Source organism: Zalophus californianus, chromosome 2, assembly GCF_009762305.2.
Source record: "Zalophus californianus isolate mZalCal1 chromosome 2, mZalCal1.pri.v2, whole genome shotgun sequence".
NCBI classification, from domain to species: domain Eukaryota; kingdom Metazoa; phylum Chordata; class Mammalia; order Carnivora; family Otariidae; genus Zalophus; species Zalophus californianus.
This window is the reverse complement of record NC_045596.1, coordinates 73,869,793-73,890,853: the sequence shown is the minus strand read 5'-3', so window position 1 is coordinate 73,890,853 and position 21,061 is coordinate 73,869,793. Positions and strand designations below refer to the sequence as shown.

General features: G+C 34.5%; 1 protein-coding gene across 4 annotated transcripts in view; it reads right to left on the bottom strand.

The window, feature by feature from the left end:
• Positions 1-21,061, bottom strand: part of CCSER1 (coiled-coil serine rich protein 1) — a 734,167-nt gene that overhangs the window by 204,102 nt on the left and 509,004 nt on the right. Inside the window, exon 7 of one of the 4 annotated variants that reach the window (XM_027600510.1) lies at positions 18,624-18,817. The exons of the other annotated variants lie outside the window; for them this stretch is intronic. Coding sequence (XP_027456311.1) covers positions 18,797-18,817 — 21 coding nt within the window. The 3' untranslated portion in view covers positions 18,624-18,796. Of the gene's footprint in view, positions 1-18,623; positions 18,818-21,061 lie in introns of those variants that run through there. 4 annotated transcript variants of the gene reach the window in all.

Genomic DNA, 21,061 nt, shown 5'->3' with positions numbered 1-21,061 from the left:
ATTACACAAGACCTTGGAGGGGGAAAATGAAGCTTTAATTCCATTTATTTAGTTTTTTTTATTACTTTACATTTTAGAAAGAAATAATCACAAAAAGAGAAAGATCAATTTCTAAATAGGGCTTATTTTGCAAACTCACTTTTCAAGTTTCCATCTCTATAATGGATTAAAAGCCAGATTTAAAACATCATAATCCTTGTCTGTATCTTAAGGGTGCCCCAATCAGTCTCTCCTCTCTGCAGTTCTTCCCATACTCATATCAGATTGATCTTTCTGAAACCTGGTTCCTCATGCCTCTCTCCTCTCCTCCTCCCTCTTCTCCTTCTTCTTTTTTTGGTTTTGTTTCTTTCTTTCAAGTTTTTATTTAAATTCTAGTTAGTTAACATATAGTGTAATATAAGCTTCAGGAGAGGAATTTAGCAATTGATCACTTATATATAATACCTGTTTGTCATGCCTCTCTTTTGCTGAAAGAGTTTAAGTATTTCACTTCGAACCATGAATGAATTCTACACTCTAAGCTGGCATTCAGGCCCCTTAAACTGAGAACCTTCTCTTTTAATTATATTACCCTTACTAACTAAGATAGTCTAATTCTCATGACAAATTATCAGCATTTTCCAACAATTCCTCTAATAATTATTTCCCTCATCCAATTTAACTTGCTTTCAGTCACCTCTCCATCAAGACGTATGGAAATGCCCTTTTCTCTACTAACCCTAATATCAAAATCTCATTCATTATTTACAACCAAGCTCAGCAGCTCATTCTTCCATGAAAACTTCCTTGATGACTAGCAGAAAAGCAATATTGTAATTCTCTGAATTCCTATAACACATTATTTGCACCTCTTTGGGGCTGTTACAAATTTTTTTAACTTACTGCAGTTTTTTGGTACATATCTTACTTCCTCTCCAGATTTCAAGCTCCCTGTGGGTAGTGAATTTATCTTACACCTGTATTCCACAGAGTACAGAGTAGAAAGGCTTTCATATAGCAGATACTAGGAAAAAAACAACAACCTTATAAATAAACTGTTCTCTTTTCATACTTCTTTTATAAAAAGCTCCTCAGGCCATTCTTACTTGCCATGAGGACTGAGAATCATTAGGTTAAATGAATGAATAAATGAATGTTGAACTTGATCATATCTCTTTTTTTTTAAGATTTATTTATGTATTTATTTAAGAGAGAAAGAGGGAGAGAATGAGCACACAAGTGGGAGGGGCAGAGGGAAAGGGAGAGAGAATCCCAAGCAGATTCCTCATTGAGCATTGAGCCTTGACATAGGGCTGCTCTATCTCATCACCCTGAGATCACGACCCGAGCTGAAGCCAAGAGTAGGGACATTTAACTGACTGTGCTACCCAAGCGCCCCTTAGTCATGTCTTTTGAAAGATTGGTTGAAGAGGTAGAGATTTGTGCAAGTAGCAAATAAATGAATTCTAGAATGAGGGTGTGGGGGGCCTGGAGGAATTTGTATCTCAATAAAAGAATAGGCAAGAATCAGTATTTTCTTGAAAACAATGGAACACTTATGAAAGAAACTGAAGAAGACATAAAGAAATGGGAAAACATTCCATGCTCTTGGATCGGAAAAACAAATATTGTTAAAATGACCAAACTGCCCAAAGCAATCTATATGTTCAATGCAATCCCTATCAAATTACCAACAGTATTTTTCACAGAGCTAGAACAAACAATCCTAAAATTTGTATGGAACCACCAAAGACCCCAAATAGCCAAAGCAGTCATGAAAAAGAAAAGCAAAGCTGGAGGCACCACAATTCCAGATTTCAAGCTCTATTACAAAGCTGTAATCATCAGACAGTATGGTACAGGCACAAAAACAGACACATAGATCAATGGAACAAAATAGAGAACTCAGAAATGGACCCACAACTGTATGGCCCATTCATCTTCAACAAAGCAGGAAAGAATATACAGTGGAAAAAAGACAGTGTCTTCAACTAATGGTGTTGGGAAAACTGGATAGTGACATGGGGGAGAATGAAACTGAAATGCTTTTTTACACCATACACAAAAATAAATTCAAAATGGATAAAAAACCTAGATATAAGACAGGAAACCATCAAAATCCTAGAGGAGAACACAGGCAGTGACCTCTTTGACCTTGGCCACAGTAACTTCTTACTAGACGTGTCTTTGGAGGAAAGGGAAACAAAACAAAGGCAAAAATGAGCTACTGGGACTTCATCGAGATAGAAAGCTTCTGCACAGTGAAGAAAACAATCAAAAAAATTAAAAAGCAACCGACAGAATGGGAGAAGATACTTGCAAATGACATATCGGGTAAAGGGTTAGTATCCAAAATCTCTAAAGAATTTATCAAACTCAAAACCCAAAAAACAAATAACCCAGTTAAGAAATGGGCAGAAGACATGAATAGGCACTTTTCTAAAGAAGACATCCAGATGGCTAACACACACATGAAAAGATGTTCAACATTACCGATTATCAGGGAAATACAAATCAAAACCACAATGAGATACCACCTCACACATGTCAGAATGGCTAAAATTAACAACTCAGGAAACTCAGATGTTGATGAGGATGCAGAGAAAGGGGATCCCTTTTGCACTGTTGGTGGGAATGCAGACTGGTGCAGCCACTCTGGAAAACAGTATGGAGTTTCCTCAAAAAGTTAAAAATAGAACTACCCTTTAACCCGGCAATTGCACTACTAGGTGTTTATCCAGAGGATACAAACACAGTGTTCCGAAGGGGCACCTGCACCCCAATGTTTATAGCAGCAATGTTCACAATAGCCAAACTATGGAAAGAGCCCAGATGTCCATCGACAAATGAATGGATAAAGAAGATGGAGATATATATATATATATATATATATATATAATAATACACACATACACACACACACCACATATATAATCACAAAGAGGACAATTTGAGAGGACTGTTATGATATGGCCCTTATCTGTCTCACTGGCTTAGTTTCCTCACATTTCTCATCTTGAACTTCATAGTCTAGTACTAGCAGGATCCTAGAAATTATTATGCAGAACAGTTAATCACTTGATATGCTCTACTAAAATACTCTTTTTTGGTCCCACTGCAGAGATCTATGGTCCTACATGGTAGGTCTATGACACACTCTGGGTATCTGTATATTCAATATGTATACAAGGATTTCTTTCTTCAGATGGTCTACAGACTCACTCTGAGAAATATGGTTGTGGTAACTGGAACCTGCTTTAGTTCCCCTCATACATGCACTGGTCTCATAGCTCGTTGCCCTCACTAAATCTCTTTTCTCATCCCAGAAAGCTCTTTAAATGACAACCCCTCACCGTGACAACTTCCTTTTCCATCACTGTGCAGCCCTTAACTAGCACATTGTTTTTTCTCAGGCTGTAACTCAGCATCATCTCTCTGCTACAATTATAGCTCGTGTATACCTCGTTTTCTTGAGTGAGATTCAGGCTGCTTACATATGCAAGTTACATATGCTTTCTGGGCAGTGTTTTCTCTTCTATAACATGGAAATGGTAATAGGACCTACACTTAAGGGTTGTTGAGAAGAGTAAATGAGGTAAAACTAATAAAAGCAGGGCAGACACATATAAAATGATAAATAAGTTGAGTTTTAGCTATTATCAGGCTATATTGAAATTACCTGTGTCTGTCTGCTAAAATGTGAGCTGCCTACAGGACAGGTTTATGCATTTTTCATCTTTGTATCACAGAAACTATCATCACTATTCAATTAGGGTTTTATACAATTTATTTTTACGAATTTAGATATTTATAATTTCCATAAATTTTAATATTTATAATATTATAAGCAAAACAAAGTGTTTAAACTACTTTTGAAAGCTCTTGTTTTAGTAATAGAACTTGAGTAAAAATTAGAAGTTTCTCAATTAATTTTAGCCACAATAAAGTATGCATGTTACAATATCCATCTTGTTATCCAAACTGGTAAGTATATAACAAATACAATGAAGGATTTGTATGAATAATTGTTGAATGTGGAACTGCAGGAACTAATCAGTTAATGTGAATGTAAATAAATTTAGCCACAAAACACAGGTAAAAACATCTTGTGAACGTTATTTACTGTGACTGGTAGTACACTTTATTTTCAATTAAAATGAAGTAAAAAGATAAAATCAGTACAATGCTAATCCAACTATAATGTTCACTGTCTCTAAATTAAAATTGGTAGTTGGACATAAACTTTGTATTTGGGGAATGTAGCCAAAGAGTTTTTTAAAAGAGTAATTATTTCAATAAAGTGTAGCATTTAATTAATTTAAAAATTCATAATTACATAAATTTAAGTAGTATTTAGCAATTCATGTACTTAGGTTATGTATATCTTTTGTTTGATAACTGTTTCTAAATAATCAATCAATACTATGCTCATATAATACCAACAGTGCTTGCACTTAATGAAGTATGATGAAAATGCTATACATTGATATAAAGAAAATTCTTGAAAAAAATAACTATCACTACCAGAAAATCAAAATATAAATATTTGAATTAATAATATCAGTAAATGAAGTAAAACAAAATACAATAATGTAAAGAGAGTATTTATTTTTCCTTCTCAAATTCATAAGCTGTTGAGATTCACCTAAATGAGCTATTGAATGGTGTGTGAATACAGACAAATTTCACATGAACCTAGACAATCACAACTTGCTTTGACTTCACATTTTCTTCCCATATAAATAAGAGGTTTTGTTCCATTCCTAAACTGTTTTCTAGATCTACTATTTTAAGTGATATCTAACACACAGAATAAACTAATAAGGAGTAAATAATATACTAATAACAGTAAACTAATCCATTTTAACGTCAAGTTCTAAGACTTTCACACAGCGAGCGCCCTACAATTGAAAATGTGCAATAAAAGAGACGTTGTTACCCAGCTTCTACAGGTTAATAATTTAGTTTGTAAATTAATTCCCTATCTTATTTTCTTGTACTAGATGAATTTAAAAATTCTTTAGTCTCACAAGTCACAAAATTCCTCATTTATGCTAGATCTTTTATTTATAATTAATGAACTTACCAAGTTCACATTATCTGGGGCTTTCATTCAAAGCACTGTGTCTTTGAATTTAACATTTTAATTTCTTTTTCAGTTATACCTCTTTTAGTTCCCTAATGGTTGCCAAAGCATATAAAAACCAGAAATTCTGGATTGGCAAAAAAAAAAAAGGGTGTTTTTCCAGTTTTGGCCTTCTCTCTACGTTGCCCTCTGAAAGCAAAAGAAGGCAACATTAATAATGCATGTTATTGGTAAATTGTAGTTCACTGGCATTCAGATCTTGTAGTATAGTAAAAGATTTAAATTATTTCCAAACATTTTTTCTGCTCTATAAAATTGAGGTTTATAGCCAGCTTCTTAAGAATGCAGTTAGGCCACACTGATATGAAGAATTCTTAAGAATGAAGGGGAGTAAGTCAGAGGGGGAGACGAACCAGGAGAGATGATGGACTCTGAAAAACAAACTGAGGTTTCTGGAGGGGAGGAGGGTGGGGGGATGGGTTAGCCTGGTGATGGGTATTGAGGAGGGCACATTCTGCATGGAGCACTGGGTGTTATGAACAAACAATGAATCATGGAACAGTACACCAAAACAAATTATGTAATATATGGTGATTAACATAACAATAAAAAATTTTAAAAAAAAGAATTCTTAATCTCAGGAGACAAATTGAGGGTTGCTGGAGTGGTGGGGGGGTGGGAGGGATGGGGTGGCTGGGTGATAGACATTGGGGAGGGTATGTGCTACGGTGAGCGCTGTGAATTGTGTAAGACTGTTAAATCACAGATCTGTACCTCTGAAACAAATAATACATTATATGTTAAAAAAAAAAGAAGAAGAAGAAGAAGATAGTAGGAAGGGAAGAATGAAGGGGGATAATCGGAGGGCGAGATGAACCATGAGAGACTATGGACTCTGAGAAACAAACTGAGGGTTCTAGAGGGGAGGGGGGTGGGGGATGGGTTAGCCTGGTGATGGGTATTAGGAGCACTGGGTGTTATATGCAAACAATGAATCATGGAACACTACATCAAAAACTAATGATGTAATGTATGGTGATTAACATAATAAAATAAAAAAAAGAATACAGTGTTTAAACTGGTTTCATAAATTAAAGCACACACTAATCATGCAGTGAGATGTGTTCACTATACAGGCTTAATGGAGCTTTTTAAACTGAAAGGAGCATTTGGCAGAGGTTGCCACATTTAATAAGTGCTCTGACTCTGTAAAGATTTTTAGAGTTAATCCCAGCTCTGGAAATTTTCTTGAGGAAATAAAAACCAAACATGAAGCCATTTTCCATGCCCCCAAAGCACAGAACATTTTGAACCATTAGGTTCGTCTATGGCATAAAACATTCCACTGGCGCTGAAAGCTAGTGTGAACGCAAAAGAACAATACTAAAACTTTCTTTACTCCTTTCTATTGACCTTTTCTCTCAATTAAGCAGGGGGACCTAACCATCATACTGCATACCAAGTAAATTAGCAGTCTAGCCAACATTAAATGACTACTAACTTGACTTCTGTAACTTCCTGAATATAAGAATTCATGAAAAAACGTATGACATAAATAGAATTTTTCTACATGGAAAATCAGTAAGTTGTGCTTTTAATCACTAAAATCTGAAGGTTCCTACTTTGGTACATTAGAGTTAAGGGTAATTAACATATGTAAAGAAGTTAGCAAAATACCTTATTTATGAGAGGTGCTCAATAATTATTACTATTTCCACTCAACAAGGACAATATAGCAAAATTGGAATTTGTTTGAAATTTTCTGACTCCTGGTTCAGAGTTCTTTACAAACCACCATAACTACTACTCTCCTTCAGATCATTTATTACAGTAAACATAAATTTCTAAATCACCATGGCACTTTCATTGCTATGAAAGAATTGTTCACAGAGTTTTAAACATGTGTGTGCCTTTGTTCTGACAACTAAATTATAAACTGAAGAAAAAGAATTTATCTTCCTCCTTCGTTCCTTTCCTTCCTTCCTTCTTCCCTTCTTTCCTTCCTTCCTTTCTTCCCTCTCTCCCTCCCTCGTCTCCTCCTTTCTTTTTTCTATTCTTTTCTTTTCTTTCTTCCTTTACTCCCCATAGTAGCTAGTATTGTGCAAGATATGTGAGACTTAGGGAATGGACTGCCTTGGTGTATCTTTGGTAACAAAACTGCAGAATATCACAACAATTACAGAACTTAGAAATAATTTAGACCTATATCTTATTTTTGTAAGAAACTGAAGCTTGGAGTTTTCCAGAGTTCCACAATAATTAGTTGCAAAATATGACAGGAACTGAGTCTTACACCTGATTGTCAACTGAACAGTGAACTATCACTAGAACACCTTTCCAAAGTCATGAAGCCTATCTCCTCTTCCACCATTTGTTCACAGTCTTCCTCTTATCAATTCAATGAAATTTTCTCTTGCCTGATTCCATATTGTTAACAAAAATTTTTTTCCTGGATGAAATAAAAATCATTTTTTACAATTATTTTCCTTTCTTCACAATCTAGGAAATCCAACTCTAATTTGCAGCTGGGAAAGAGTAAATGGAACATACGAATTTGGGGCAAAAGTTATCTTAAACCATTACTATAAGCCATTTCACATCTCTGAAATAGAAATCATAATTTTAATACATTTGGTCTTATAGTTTTTATCGCATGAGATTTTTGTAAAAATTAAATATTTTATACATATAAAACTCTTATCTTAGATCTGTAACTGCCACTTAGCAAGCACTCACCAAATGTTAGTTGTCTTTAATGAGAGAATTTGAAAACTCAGGTCACTGTGAAGTAGAATAAGATTCAATGAGCCTAACCTCATCATTAACCTCATCTCTTGAAGTCCAGCTGTACTGAGCTTTAACCGTGACTCTGACATTATGAAACTGTGCCTTTCTTTCTGGGATAGTATTAGTTTCTTTAATTTCTTTTTACAAAGAAAAAGACAAACATCTTTGAATCTTTGAAGAACATGCATATAAAGTAAGAAAAATACAGAAATATTGTTGAGAGTCAGGAGGTCATCTATTACATTTCAATGTGATCTTAGCAAAATAAATGATATCTTTTAATGTTGAGTTTAGTTTGATACTGCTGTATTTGATGCTATTGTATTTTTGGTGATAAAGGACTAAAAGAACAGAAAATAAAATTGTGATTTATTATTGACAGTGTCAAAGACTGGACATACCTATTGAAGGCCCTATTCTAGCTACTTTCATGTGTTCATGGCATTGCATTATTCTAATAATATTAGCCAATTTAAATGGTTAGTAAATAATGGTCCTTTATAAAGTAGCATCCATACTTTAAAATTAACAAGTTATTTAACCAACATCATTATTGACTGAGGCATTTTACATTTTTCAAGATAAAAGATAACTGAGATTCCCATTTCAATGTCAAAATTCCTTCAAATCTTCTACGATAAATAGACATTATCCTAAAATTCATTACATATACTCCTGCCGTATCAATTTGAGTATACTGAACCACAGTTCATTCTGATGTATGATTTAGAAATATCATTATAAATATCAATTACTCACCTGTGCTTTGTTATGCTGGGATGGCAGCTTGAATTACTGCCACTCCATCAAGTGCCCCTTCATGCTACTGCTGTCATTATACCTCTAGTAAAACCCCCTCCTAATTTGTTCCTTTTAATCCAGGGCTTTCCAAATTTATTTGAGTATGTAACATTTTTTTATATTATAATGCATCAATAGAACATAATCACGAAGTTGAGATAAAATATGCTCTGGGATTAGAGTAGATGCAAAGATGTATTTGATCATTAGAAATGATCCACATTTGATTATCATATTTAACAAAAACATTTAGCAATATAACAAAGACACATAGAGTTATAAGTTAAGTTATAAGTTAAGGCACATAACATAGATCAGATACTGGATAGGTAGTTAGCAAAACTATTGATGAATCAAACAAAAATGTTAAACATAATTGTTTAATGCTTCATGTAACTTAGCTTTCAATTTTATGATAGGATTTGCAAATGAAAAATGCCTTCTTAAATCAGATTTTTCATAATTATAAGAGCTCTATAAATTTGTTTGGCATTTTTCATGTATATCTTGAAAATAGATTGTAAAATCATAATTACACTAAATTAAAAATTGTTTAGTTACTTTGTGGTGTATTCAATTAACATTTCACTTAATATAAGAGTTCTTTGGAACATGTCTTGAAAAATGTTAGTCTAATCTGTGATGGATTTAGGAATAAAATAACCAAGACTATTTAAATTGAAGGAGGCAAATGTATCTATGAGACTGAGCGGCATATCTTTGAATCAAACTCTCTCATAGATAGATGATAGATAGATAGATCTTCAGAGAATAAAGATTTAATAGTAAATTTATTAAGAGAAGTGTTTCTACTTCATTGACAATATTTAAGTAATATTCCTATATTATTGTTTTTATTTTTAATAGCTGCTATCATCTACTAAGAATCTACAATGTCTCAGGCAATGTGCTGAGCATGTATTTAACATTCACAGCAATCACAGGAGATACAGATGAGTATCACCTCTATTTTCTAGATGGAGGGGTTGAGACTTAGGTTATGTACATATATTTTTAAATATTTTATTTCTGTATTTATTTTAGAGAGACAGAGCATGAGCCAGGGGAGGGACAGAGGGAGAGGGGGAGAGAGAGAATCTTTTACTTGACATAAAAGACAACAGGTTTCTGTAGAGGGAATTTTTAATAGGTTTTAAAGGACAATAATTAGTTCACACAGTGAAGCAATATCGGATTTGAGAAGAGAACATAAGAAACTGCCTAAAACAAACCTTCTTCTAAGGAGAAGTGAAAGATTATTAATTTTCCCATAAAGAAATGTTGATAATCAAACCACACTTACACTTTGTTTTAAAGATTTTATTTATTTATTTGCTACAGAGAGAGAGAGAGAGAGGGAGAGAGTGCACAAGCAGGGGAAGTGGCAGGGAGGTGGAGAAGCAAGCAGAGGGAGAGGGAGAAGCAGACTCCCCACAGAGCAGGGAGCGCAATGCAGGACTCAATCCCAGGACCCTGGGATCATGACCCGAGCCAAACGCAGATGCTTAACCGACCGAGCCACCCAGGCATCCCCACACTTACACTTTTAATACTTAGTTTATAGTGGCAAGCATATTAAGATTTAGTTGTTTTCTTCATCTTTCTACTCAAGCATTCCTTGACCTCCATCCTTACCACCCAAAGACTTACCCAATCCATCTTCCTGAGTTATTACTGTGCTTTGAATATCAATATATTATTGCAGTTATCACATTAATATTTTCAAGGATTAACACTTCTTTTAGAATATGAACTTTTGCTACTAATAATCACTTCTGGTGCCCCACACATACTGCTTCCTATTCCATAAGTCAGCTTTGGGCATGCTTGTCAAGTTTATGCATACTTTGCTTCCAAAGAATTACACCTGCAACCTTCAGAGAACCGTTTTAGTAGAGTATCACTCCTGTAGGAGTTTCTGGACATAGCTGAAAGTTTTAAGCACTACCACACTCCCATATCCCCAATGCCCCCTGTCCTAACCAACAGGAGTATAAAAGCCCTACTCACCTAAAGGCAGGGTAAAGTCTTAAGTGTAATTTAACCTCCAGAGTCTCTCATAGGATCAGGGTTGAGTTTGGAACTTCAACTGAAATTTCTCTAGATCCTGGCTTCTTTGTCTTCCCACCCTGTTTTCTCCACTCCCTTACTGCTTTCTCCTGGGTGTACTTCCCTTATATTAATCACTAAATCCTGAACCTTAAGCTCAGGGCCGAATTATTGGAACATCTACCCTATGGAACTCCTTGAATCTAGGTAGCATGACTAATTATTTTTGACATACCAGCACCAAAGCCTGTCCCTAACACTGAGCAAAAACCTACAGTAAATACACAAAAGGTAATGAGAAAGGAATATAAGCATACTAAAAAAAAGTCATCAAACCACAAAGGAAGAGAACAAGAGAAGAAGAAAAGAACAAAGAGGAACTATAAAAATAGCCAGAAAACAACTAACAAAATGCCAATAACCATATATTTATCAATAATTACTTTAAATAGAAATGGACTAAATTTCCCAATTAAAAGGCATAGAGTGGCTAAATGAAAACTAAGAAACAAAACGAAAAACAAAAACCAAGAACCATCTATATGCTGCCTACAGGAGACTTACTTTAAAGGTAAGGACACACACAGACTTGAAGGAGAAGAGATGGGGAAAGATATTCCATGCAGAGAGAAATTAAAAGAAAGCTGAAGTAGTTATACTTATATCAGACAAAACCAATATGTGATAAGAGACAAAGAAGAGCAATATATAATGATAAAGAGCTCAATCTAACCAGAAGGTCAAACATTTATGTTTGATATTCATTCAATATAGGAGCATATATAAACATATATACATATATACGAAGCAAATATTAACAGATCTAAAGGGAGAAATAGAAGCAATACCATAATAGAAGGGAAACTTTAACACCCACTTGCATCAATTAGTAGACCATCCAAAAAAAACACTGGCTTTAAATGACACATTAGGCCAGATGGACTTAACGGACATTTACAGAACATTCCATCCCAAAACAACAGGATACACAGTCTTCTCAAGTGCACATGGAACATCTTCCAAGATGGATTATATGTTAGGCCACAAAACAAGTCTTAATAAATTTTAGAGGATTGACATTATTTCAAGAATCTTTTCCAGCCTCACGGGTATGAAACTAGAAGTTAATTCCACAAAGAAAACTGGAAATTTCATATATATGTGGAGATTAAACAACATGCAACTGAACATCCAATGGGTAAAAGAAAAACTAAAAAGAGAAATCAAAAAATACTTTGAGACAAACAAAAATGGAAAGGTAACATACCAAAATTTACAAGATGTAGCAAAAGCAGTTCTAAGAGGAAAGTTTAGAGCAATAAATGCCTACCTCAAGAACCAACAGAAGTCTTAAAAAAAACTAACTTTACACCTCATGGAACTAGGAAAAAAAAAAAGCCCAAAGTTAGCTGAAGGAAGGAAATAACAAAGATCAAAGCAAAATAGAGACTAAATAGGGTAGTAGAAAAGGTGAATGAAACTAAGGGGTGGTTCTCTGAAGAGATAAACAAAATGGCCAAATCTTAAGGAAAGGAAAAAACAGCAAGAATTCAAATAAATAAAATCAGAATGAAAGAGGAATTATAAATAATGCCACAGAAATGCAAAGGATCATAAAAGACTATTACAAACAATTAAATGCTAACAAATTAGACAACCTAGAAGAAATGGATAAATTCCTAGAAACATACAACTTACCAAAACTGAATCAAGATGAAACAGAAAAATCTATTTCTTTTACACTTATTACTAGTATGAAATTTAATCTGTAATCTAAATTCTCCCAACAAACAAAAGTCTAAGACCAGACAGTTTCACTAGGGAATTCTATCAAATTTTCAAAGAATTAATACCTTCCTTCTCAAACTCTTCCAAAAAATATAAGAGGAGGAAACTCATCCAAACTCATTTAATAAGGCCAGCATTACCCTAATACCAAAACCAGACAAGGATGCCACACAAAAGGAAAAATACAGGCCAATATCCCTGATAAGCATAGATGCAAAAAATCCTCAGCAAAATATTAGCAAACTAAATTCAACATACAGCAAAAGGATCATACACCATGATCAAGTGGGATTTCTTTCGGGGATGCAAAAATGGTTCAACATCTGCAAATCAGTCAGTGTAATACACCATATTAAATTGAAGGATAAAAATTAATATGATCAGCTCAATAGATGCAGAAAAAATTTGACCAAATTCAACATCCATTTATGATAAAAGTTCTCAACAAAGATTGCTGATTTCTCAATCTTGAGAAAGAAAAACAAAGCTGGACAATAGGTTGTCCAAACTGTCCCCCAATTTCGAACTATATAACAAAGTTATGGTAGTTAAAAGAGTATGGTATTGGCATAAAAACAGATCCATAGGCAAATGGGACAAAATAGAAAGCCTCAAATTAAACCCTTGCAAAAATGGTCAGTTTTAATTTATAACAAAGGAGCTGAGAATATAAAATGGGGCAAGGACAATCTCTTCAATAAATGGTGTAGGGAAAAGTGGATAATCAAAAGGAGAAAGAATGAAACTGGACCATTATCTTACATTATACACAGAAATCAACTAGAAATTAACTCAAAATGGATTAAAGACTTGAACATAAGACCTAAAACCATAAAACTACTGAGAGAAGACAGAGGAGGTAACTTCTTGACACAGGTCTTGGTAATGATTTTTTGAATCTGAAACCAAAAGCAAAAGCAATAAAAGCGAAGATAAACAAGTGGGACTACACCAAACTAAAAAGTTTCTCAACAGCAAAGGAAACCATCAACAAAATGAAAAGGCAGCCTACTAAATGGGAGAAAATATTGACAAATCATATGTCTGACAAAGGGCTAGTACTCAAACTATATAAAAATCTCATACAACTCAACAGCAAAAAAACAAAAACAAAAACAAAAACAAACAAAACAAAATCTGATTTAAAATGGGCATAAGATCCAAATAGGCATTTTTCTAAAGAAGATGTAAAGATAACTAGCAGGTTCATGAAAATATATTCTACATCATTAATCAGGAAACTGCAAATCAAAACCACAGTGAGGTATCACCTCATACATGGTAGAATGCCTATTATCAAAATGACTAGAAATAACAAGTGCTGGCAAGGACAAGGAGAAAAATTGGGAGTGTAAATTGGTGCAGCCACTATAGAAAAGAGTGGAGGTTCTTCAAAAAAAATAAAAATATTGCTTCCACATGATTCAGCAATTCCACTTCAGGGTATTTATGTGAAGAAAACAAGAACATTAATTTGAAAAGATATATGCACCCCCATGTTCACTGCAGCATTATTTACAATAACCAAGATATGGAAACATCCTGATATCAGATCTCTCATCAGAAATGAGTTGTCATAAGTAGGAGACTGTAAAATGTTGAATTGGTAAAAAGGCGATAAAGCAAGGGAAAGGATGATCCATTCCACTCTTCAAAGTTTAGTGGTTAAATGATCCTTCTTGTGTGAAAATGAAGCATTTGACTAAATGTTTGCTCATCTGGAGAACCGATAGGAAATTTTCAGAATTCTGGTGTTCTGGCTACTTCTTGCAACTTTTAGTTAAGTCCTTCAAGAAAGAGTTACAGTTGGGCTAACATTTATGTATTGGAAAGCAGAGGAGGAATAAAATACAATTCTGCTTAAAGAGATTCTTCCTGTCTGTGGACCGTAATTGACTTAGAGTCCAATAATGTGGAACTTTGGGGAGTTTAAGAAGCCAAACTTTCTACTCCAAGCTGAGGTAAGCAAACAGAGTGGAAATGAAGACTGAGTAGAATACTTGACTAGAGCAAAAGGAAAGCCTCTAGCCCCAGACTTCTAGCAAACACCTCCAGTTAAACATTATTCACCTAGTAAAGGAGACACACTCGTGTTTAAAATATAGATGAAAAGGACAAATTATGTACGTGACTTCAGTCTATTCTTTTGAATTTCCTCATGGCAAAGTCCATTAAATGATGATGATTGCAGATTTGGGGGAAGGGATGAAGGAGACTCTGACGTCTATGGCTGGGACTCGATATCCCAGGAAAAATTCCTTGCTGAGTCAGCTTTCTGGCTAGATTACCAGGCCATGGAACTAAATGCAAATGACTTAGAGGCCAACCGAAATTTTAAGGGAAATGCATTGCCAGAGTGACTGTAAACCTCACCAAGAGTGTATTTCCATAATTAAACCAATGTTCCACTCACCGAACCCATTCAATAGGAAGTGGATTGTTAAAGCTCTAATAGTTCCAAGATAAGGCATTATTCCACATTGTCCTACCCACAAAATGCGCACAGTAGATATGGACAAGGAAGCTGCCACTATTACCCCCTCTCCTAAACATGGAGATGTCAGATTTGTAGAACAAGGGATTTAGTCAACTACCAGAATTGAGTGTATTCACCCTTATTTTTCCATCAGAACAAGAAGCATGCTATGAATCAGTACCACTGTGTTTTATTTCCCCCTTGTTTTGAAGGAGAGTTTTTATGTTAGTAGTCTTTCCTACTCTCTACTATCAGAAGTTTTCAAACTTGGGCAGAGAATGAAACATTTCTTTTTAGCTAGAGTATAAATTACTCACTGGACTCTAACCCTCTTGAAAAGACTACCCTTAACACAGAAATCCTGAACCTGAATTTGCTTTAGTAACTATATGAGTCCTTGTGTCATCTTGTTTTGGGGGAAGGGATAAACGTATTTCGGATCAGCATGGCCACTTCTAGAAGTGCTTATGCATGGGAAGAATGTGCATTTGTATGCAGGGTAGCTAAACATGTGGCCGTTAGTGATGTCATTGATTTGTCATCCTGATATCCATTACATTCCTAAATGAGTGATCATATTATTCTGCTTTCCAGTATTTCTTGTAGGAATGGGATAATGCTGATCAATATACTGTGGTTTCTGGGGGAAAGTTTCTTCAATCTCAAGAATGAAACATAAAGAATAACAGATTTTTCTTCTGATTAGGCTGTGGCTGTGTCTGGAAGTATAGTTTGGAAATGCTGCTGCCATCTTGTTACTAGACTGAAGTTCATGCTATTACCAGTGACAAGTTAGACTGTTGGAAAGCACCCAGGTGCTGGATGACATTACTGACCACTGTGCCTGAAGGGCATCCTACTTAAGACTACTGAGTGAAATAAGTCAATCAGAGAAAGACATGTATCATATGACCTCACTGATATGAGGAATTCTTAATCTCAGGAAACAAACTGAGGGTTGCTGGAGTGGTGGGGGGTGGGAGGGATTGGGTGGCTGGGTGATAGACATTGGGGAGGGTATGTGCTATGGTGAGCACTGTGAATTGTACAAGACTGATGAATCACGGATCTGTACTTCTGAAACAAGTAATGCAATATATGTTAAGAAAAAAAAAGAAGAAGAAGATACCAGGAGGGGAAGAATGAAGGGGAGTAAGTCGGAGGCGGAGACGGACCATTAGAGAGGATGGACTCTGAAAAACAAACTGAGGGTTCTAGAGGGGAGGGGGTGGGGGGATGGGTTAGCCTGGTGATGGGTATTGAGGAGGGCACGTTCTGCATGGAGCACTGGGTGTTATGAACAAACAATGAATCATGGAACACTGCACCAAAAACTAATGATGTAATATATGGGGATTAACATAACAATAAAAAAATAAATAAAAAAATAAAATATACACAAGAAAAAAAAATTATTTAAAAAAAGAGTAAGAACAAAAATAATGGACAAAATGTTATTTTTTAAGTGGTATACCATTGCAGGCACCATGTTAGTTATACCATTTGATCCTCAAAAGAGATTTATAATCTCATTTTGGAAACAAGAAAATTAAAGCTCAGTAAAGTTAAAACAAATTTCAAACTTCTTTCCCAGACACAACACATTTTCTTGAAGAAAATGATTATATCCGAAAATTTAAAAAAATGAAGCAACATAGATATCGTCCTGTGTTACACAAAACTGTAACTATGGTCACTACTTTTCTAATTTGGCAATGTTATAAGACTTTATTTTAAATTTTAGAAGATAATATGAAGCTGTTAATTCAAAACATAATCACTGAATCAACCGAACTCAGAGCATTCTTCTGAGTACAAACAAAACAAAACATGACAGGTTGGAAGCTTTGGGAAAGCATCTTTGGTATAATTGCCATCAACCACCAAAGGCAGAAAAATATGCTAGAGAAAAAAACTGAAAGAAGATAGCAATTATTTTGTTCTATCCGCTCTTTCTGTCAAAGAAACATGCCTTATAAGACAATCTCAGACTTTTCAAACATATAATCTCTCATTAATTTATTACTTGAGATATATTTTTAAATTAATTTTAGCAAAACCTAAAAAATTAGCAATTATGTCTATATTTTTAAATTTAGCTTCTCTGAGGATATACTAAATTTTTTCTTAGTTCAAATGGGTGTGCTATTTGCCTTTAATAGTTTAAAAATACAATCATAATTGACCATCATGATAGAAAATATTTCTGTGAATAAAAAGTGTTGGTTCCAAAGAAATTTAATTAGAGATTATCTATTTTAAAACCATTTCTATTGCACAAATTGTTAATTTTCCCTGCAATTTTTTTTCATGATATCATTTAGGAACTGGTCAGATTTTTAAAATTATAATTAAAATTACTCAGAGAGAAGTGAAAGTCAAGCCACATTTTTACTATGTATTAAAAAAACTATGATGTATAAAGAAGTGTGGAAAATGTGGATTAACTAAGAAAAATACATATGATTGCCATTAGGCAATGTAGTCATTTATTGTGTAGCCTTCACTTGAGAAGGATTATAACTGTCAAAGTCTTAAAAAATGAAAATACTTTCAAAATTTAATGATTTAAATTAATTCTGAATTTAGAAGTATTCAGTACTTAATAAAACAGGATTGTACACCAAAACCCAGTATTCACCAAGTTATAAGAATTTACACAAACTGCTACATGTAGTCAAGGCAAAATGAGCCCTTAGATGTCAGTAGACATTACTAGTGCTCATCAGTAACCACTTCTGTCTTATTTCCCTTGGTTAGGTGAGGCTTTGAGACACCTTCTGGCTGGAGGGCTACAAACTGAAATTAAGTATGCCTCTTCTGGGATAAAGCCCTGAAGAACAGGCATGAACTCACCATACATTCCCCTTTGCTGGTGTGCTGACCAACAAGGTGCAGCTACAAGATATATGGTGCCTCCCATAGCCTGGGATCCTGAATGATTTTATGGACAGAGCCCTGGCTACATGATTGACATGTAACCAAAGTAAGAAGTAAACTTTTGTTAGCTTAAGCCACTGAAATTTTGTAATAATCTGTTACTGACACATAATCAGTCAATCCTAACTAACACAAATCTTTTGGAGAAACAATTTTCTGCAATGTTAAGAAACGGGAAAAGAACACATTTACCAATCCATGTTATACATCCAGTAAAAAAGCACCTGCTGTCATTCTATACACAAAACAAAGTATTTTTTTTAATGTGAAAGGATCTAATTAAGCTGATGATAAATTTTAAATCTAACGACTGTTATTTTTAGCATAGGCACAATTTATGATGACATCAATATAAATAGAATTATTAGCATTTAACCTGTAAAGTACATTTGTTTCTAAAGCTATTCTGGGAAGCATTATATGTATATGTGTATAAATATATAATAATTATATATGTGCGTGTATATATATATATATATATATATATATATATATATATATATATAAACACATATTTGTAGTCTCCAAGATGATTTACCTACCCCAAGTTTGTTGAATCAGAGTAAGAACAGAACAGCTACAGGTCACCTAGCACCTATGTTGGGACATCATAAAGACAGGGAAAAGCTGGCTTCACACTTGCTCAACAGCTTTTAGCACTAGTAGTTCAGTCAAATATAAAAACTTAAGAAATAATTTATTTTTATTCAGGCTAGTGTGAACAGTAATGGACATGTAGACTTTTGCTTTCTTAAGGCAATACTTAAAAATCATGAACATTTTGACATTTCTTCCCTTTATTTTCCAAGAGAGCAACAGCAGAAAGAAATTTCTAAAAATCCATTGTTTTCCTGAGTTCTGTGAAGTTTGTCCAATTTTCACTTCTCAATTCAGTCCAAGGTAAATCCGTGCTAACATGTGGGATAGAATATAAATATACATATTATAATGTATCAGATTATATATACTAACATGAAAGTCTTTAAGCACACCATTCATATCAAAATATGTCAGCAAAAGCAGAAAAATTGGCCTAACCATATAATAAACACTAACATTCAAAATCACAAAACTGAGTTCATGATAATTAAACTAAAAAAGTACTGATATGATTTCTTTTGTGTGTTTGTGTGTTCTTTATTCACTTATTTACTTATTTATGCAAATATAATTGACATATAGTGTTAGTTTTAAGTATGCAATATAATAATTCAAAAATTCTATGATTTCTCATATTTGATGAATCTATAAAATAACTTGGCTACAATGAGCTGTATAATAAACACTGACAATATATTATACAACATACTATTTTTTCTTCTATATTTAGAGAGCACACTCTCAACATGTGATTTAAAAACATTTTTAATGTATTTTGGCTAGAAATTCTTCTAGAAAAATATCACCCCTCTTTTTTCTTCCTTAATATTTAAACACAAATTGTCTCCAGGTTAAAGTAAGACTTCACTATAGGTAACGGTTTATAAATAATAGTTTACATTTGTTGATTTGTTCTGACAACCTCTCTTTCTCTGGAAACTCATTTAATCCTCATCACAATTCTATGAGGTAAACACTATTAATAAGTAACCACTTCAAAACAAGGAAACTGTGATATAAAAGGTTGAAATAACTTGCTCAAAGTCATACAGAGAGTATATGGCAGAGCTGGGATTTGAACCCAGGCAGTTTGGTTTCAGAGACTGTGCATCTATATTTGCTAAGCATATGTTAACACTTTCTAAACCACCCACTGAAAAAAAGCCATAATAATGTAAGACTGGGGCACCTGGGTGGTTCTGTCAGTTAAGCACCTGCCTTTGGCTCAGGCCATAATCTCGGGGGTCCTGGGATCCAGCCCTGCATCTGGTTCCCTGCTCAGTGGGGAGCCTGCTTCTCCCTCTCCCTCTCCCTCTACCCCTCCTCCACCCGTGCTCTCCCTCTCTCTAGTAAATAAATACAATCTTTAAAAAAAATAGTGTAAGACAAAAACATTTTGTTCATCATTGCAATAAAGAAACTGCTTTGCTTTCATCTGAATCAGTATTCCCTGATATTTCCTGGGGGTGACTTATCCACACACACAATAGTTTGCACACAACCTCTAATCCTTATAAAAAGCAACCACTACTCACTTATAGACAGCACACTTTCTTACAGGCTGTAAGGAAAGAAGAGAAATCTGAAGAAGACATGGTCAAAAGGCATCATCATGTGACCTCAAAGCAACCTCCAGACTGCCTGTAGTTTAAAAGTATTAAACAACTGAGTGATCATAATGATATATTCTTAAAAGTCAGTAATAATTTTTGTGTGGTAATAAAACCATGCCCTCAGTAGTTCCCTAGGTAGTGGGACCGTTTCTTCCCACTAGAAGGTTCCTGACTGCTTCCTTCTTCCTACTTTCTCCCTTCCTCCTCTCTTCCTTTCATACTTCTCTATGTGCTTTTTATAAGAATTATCTCTTCACTCATGATCAGACTTGACAGTTGTCCCTTCATCATTCTGTAGTTAGCATGCCTATCTCCAACAAGAAGCCTGAATCCCAGATAATGTACAATCTGCTGTGGGATTTGAAACTGTAGAACTATGTCAGAAGTCAGAGTAAATGATTCCCCTGGGGCCGAAGGAGCTTCACCATGAGCAGTGTAAGGACAAGTAAAAATTAAAAGTAAGAGGCTTAAGTCCCCCAATGAAAATAATAGAAGGGATTTCTCTTCCTTCCATTTTCTTGGAGAATTTACTTTAGTAAACTTATCATTGTAGTACTTTTTCCTATTTCTGAAGTCTATATAAATCTTTTTGTAAGCTAGATAGGCCTTTTGTCAGCTTTAAGACCCAGGGTCTTCTTTCTCAAAGATTTGGGGGCCATCTCTTTGAAAGACATCAAGGGAAATAGCACCCTATCCACCAGTTTCCATGGGAGAGTAGTTGCCCAACCTTTCGGGCACCTTTCTCGAAGCTGCAAAATTACCTCATGCCATAAAAGATATGAAAAGTTTGTTTCTTTCCTGGATAAAGCCTATTGATTAACATAGATGGTCACACCAATTACCGGGTAAATTCAGGATGAACTATGTGTGACAAATATGATGCTGTCAAGTTTCCTTTACTGGAGGACTAGATATGGTTTATTTTGTAAACATGCACATGAT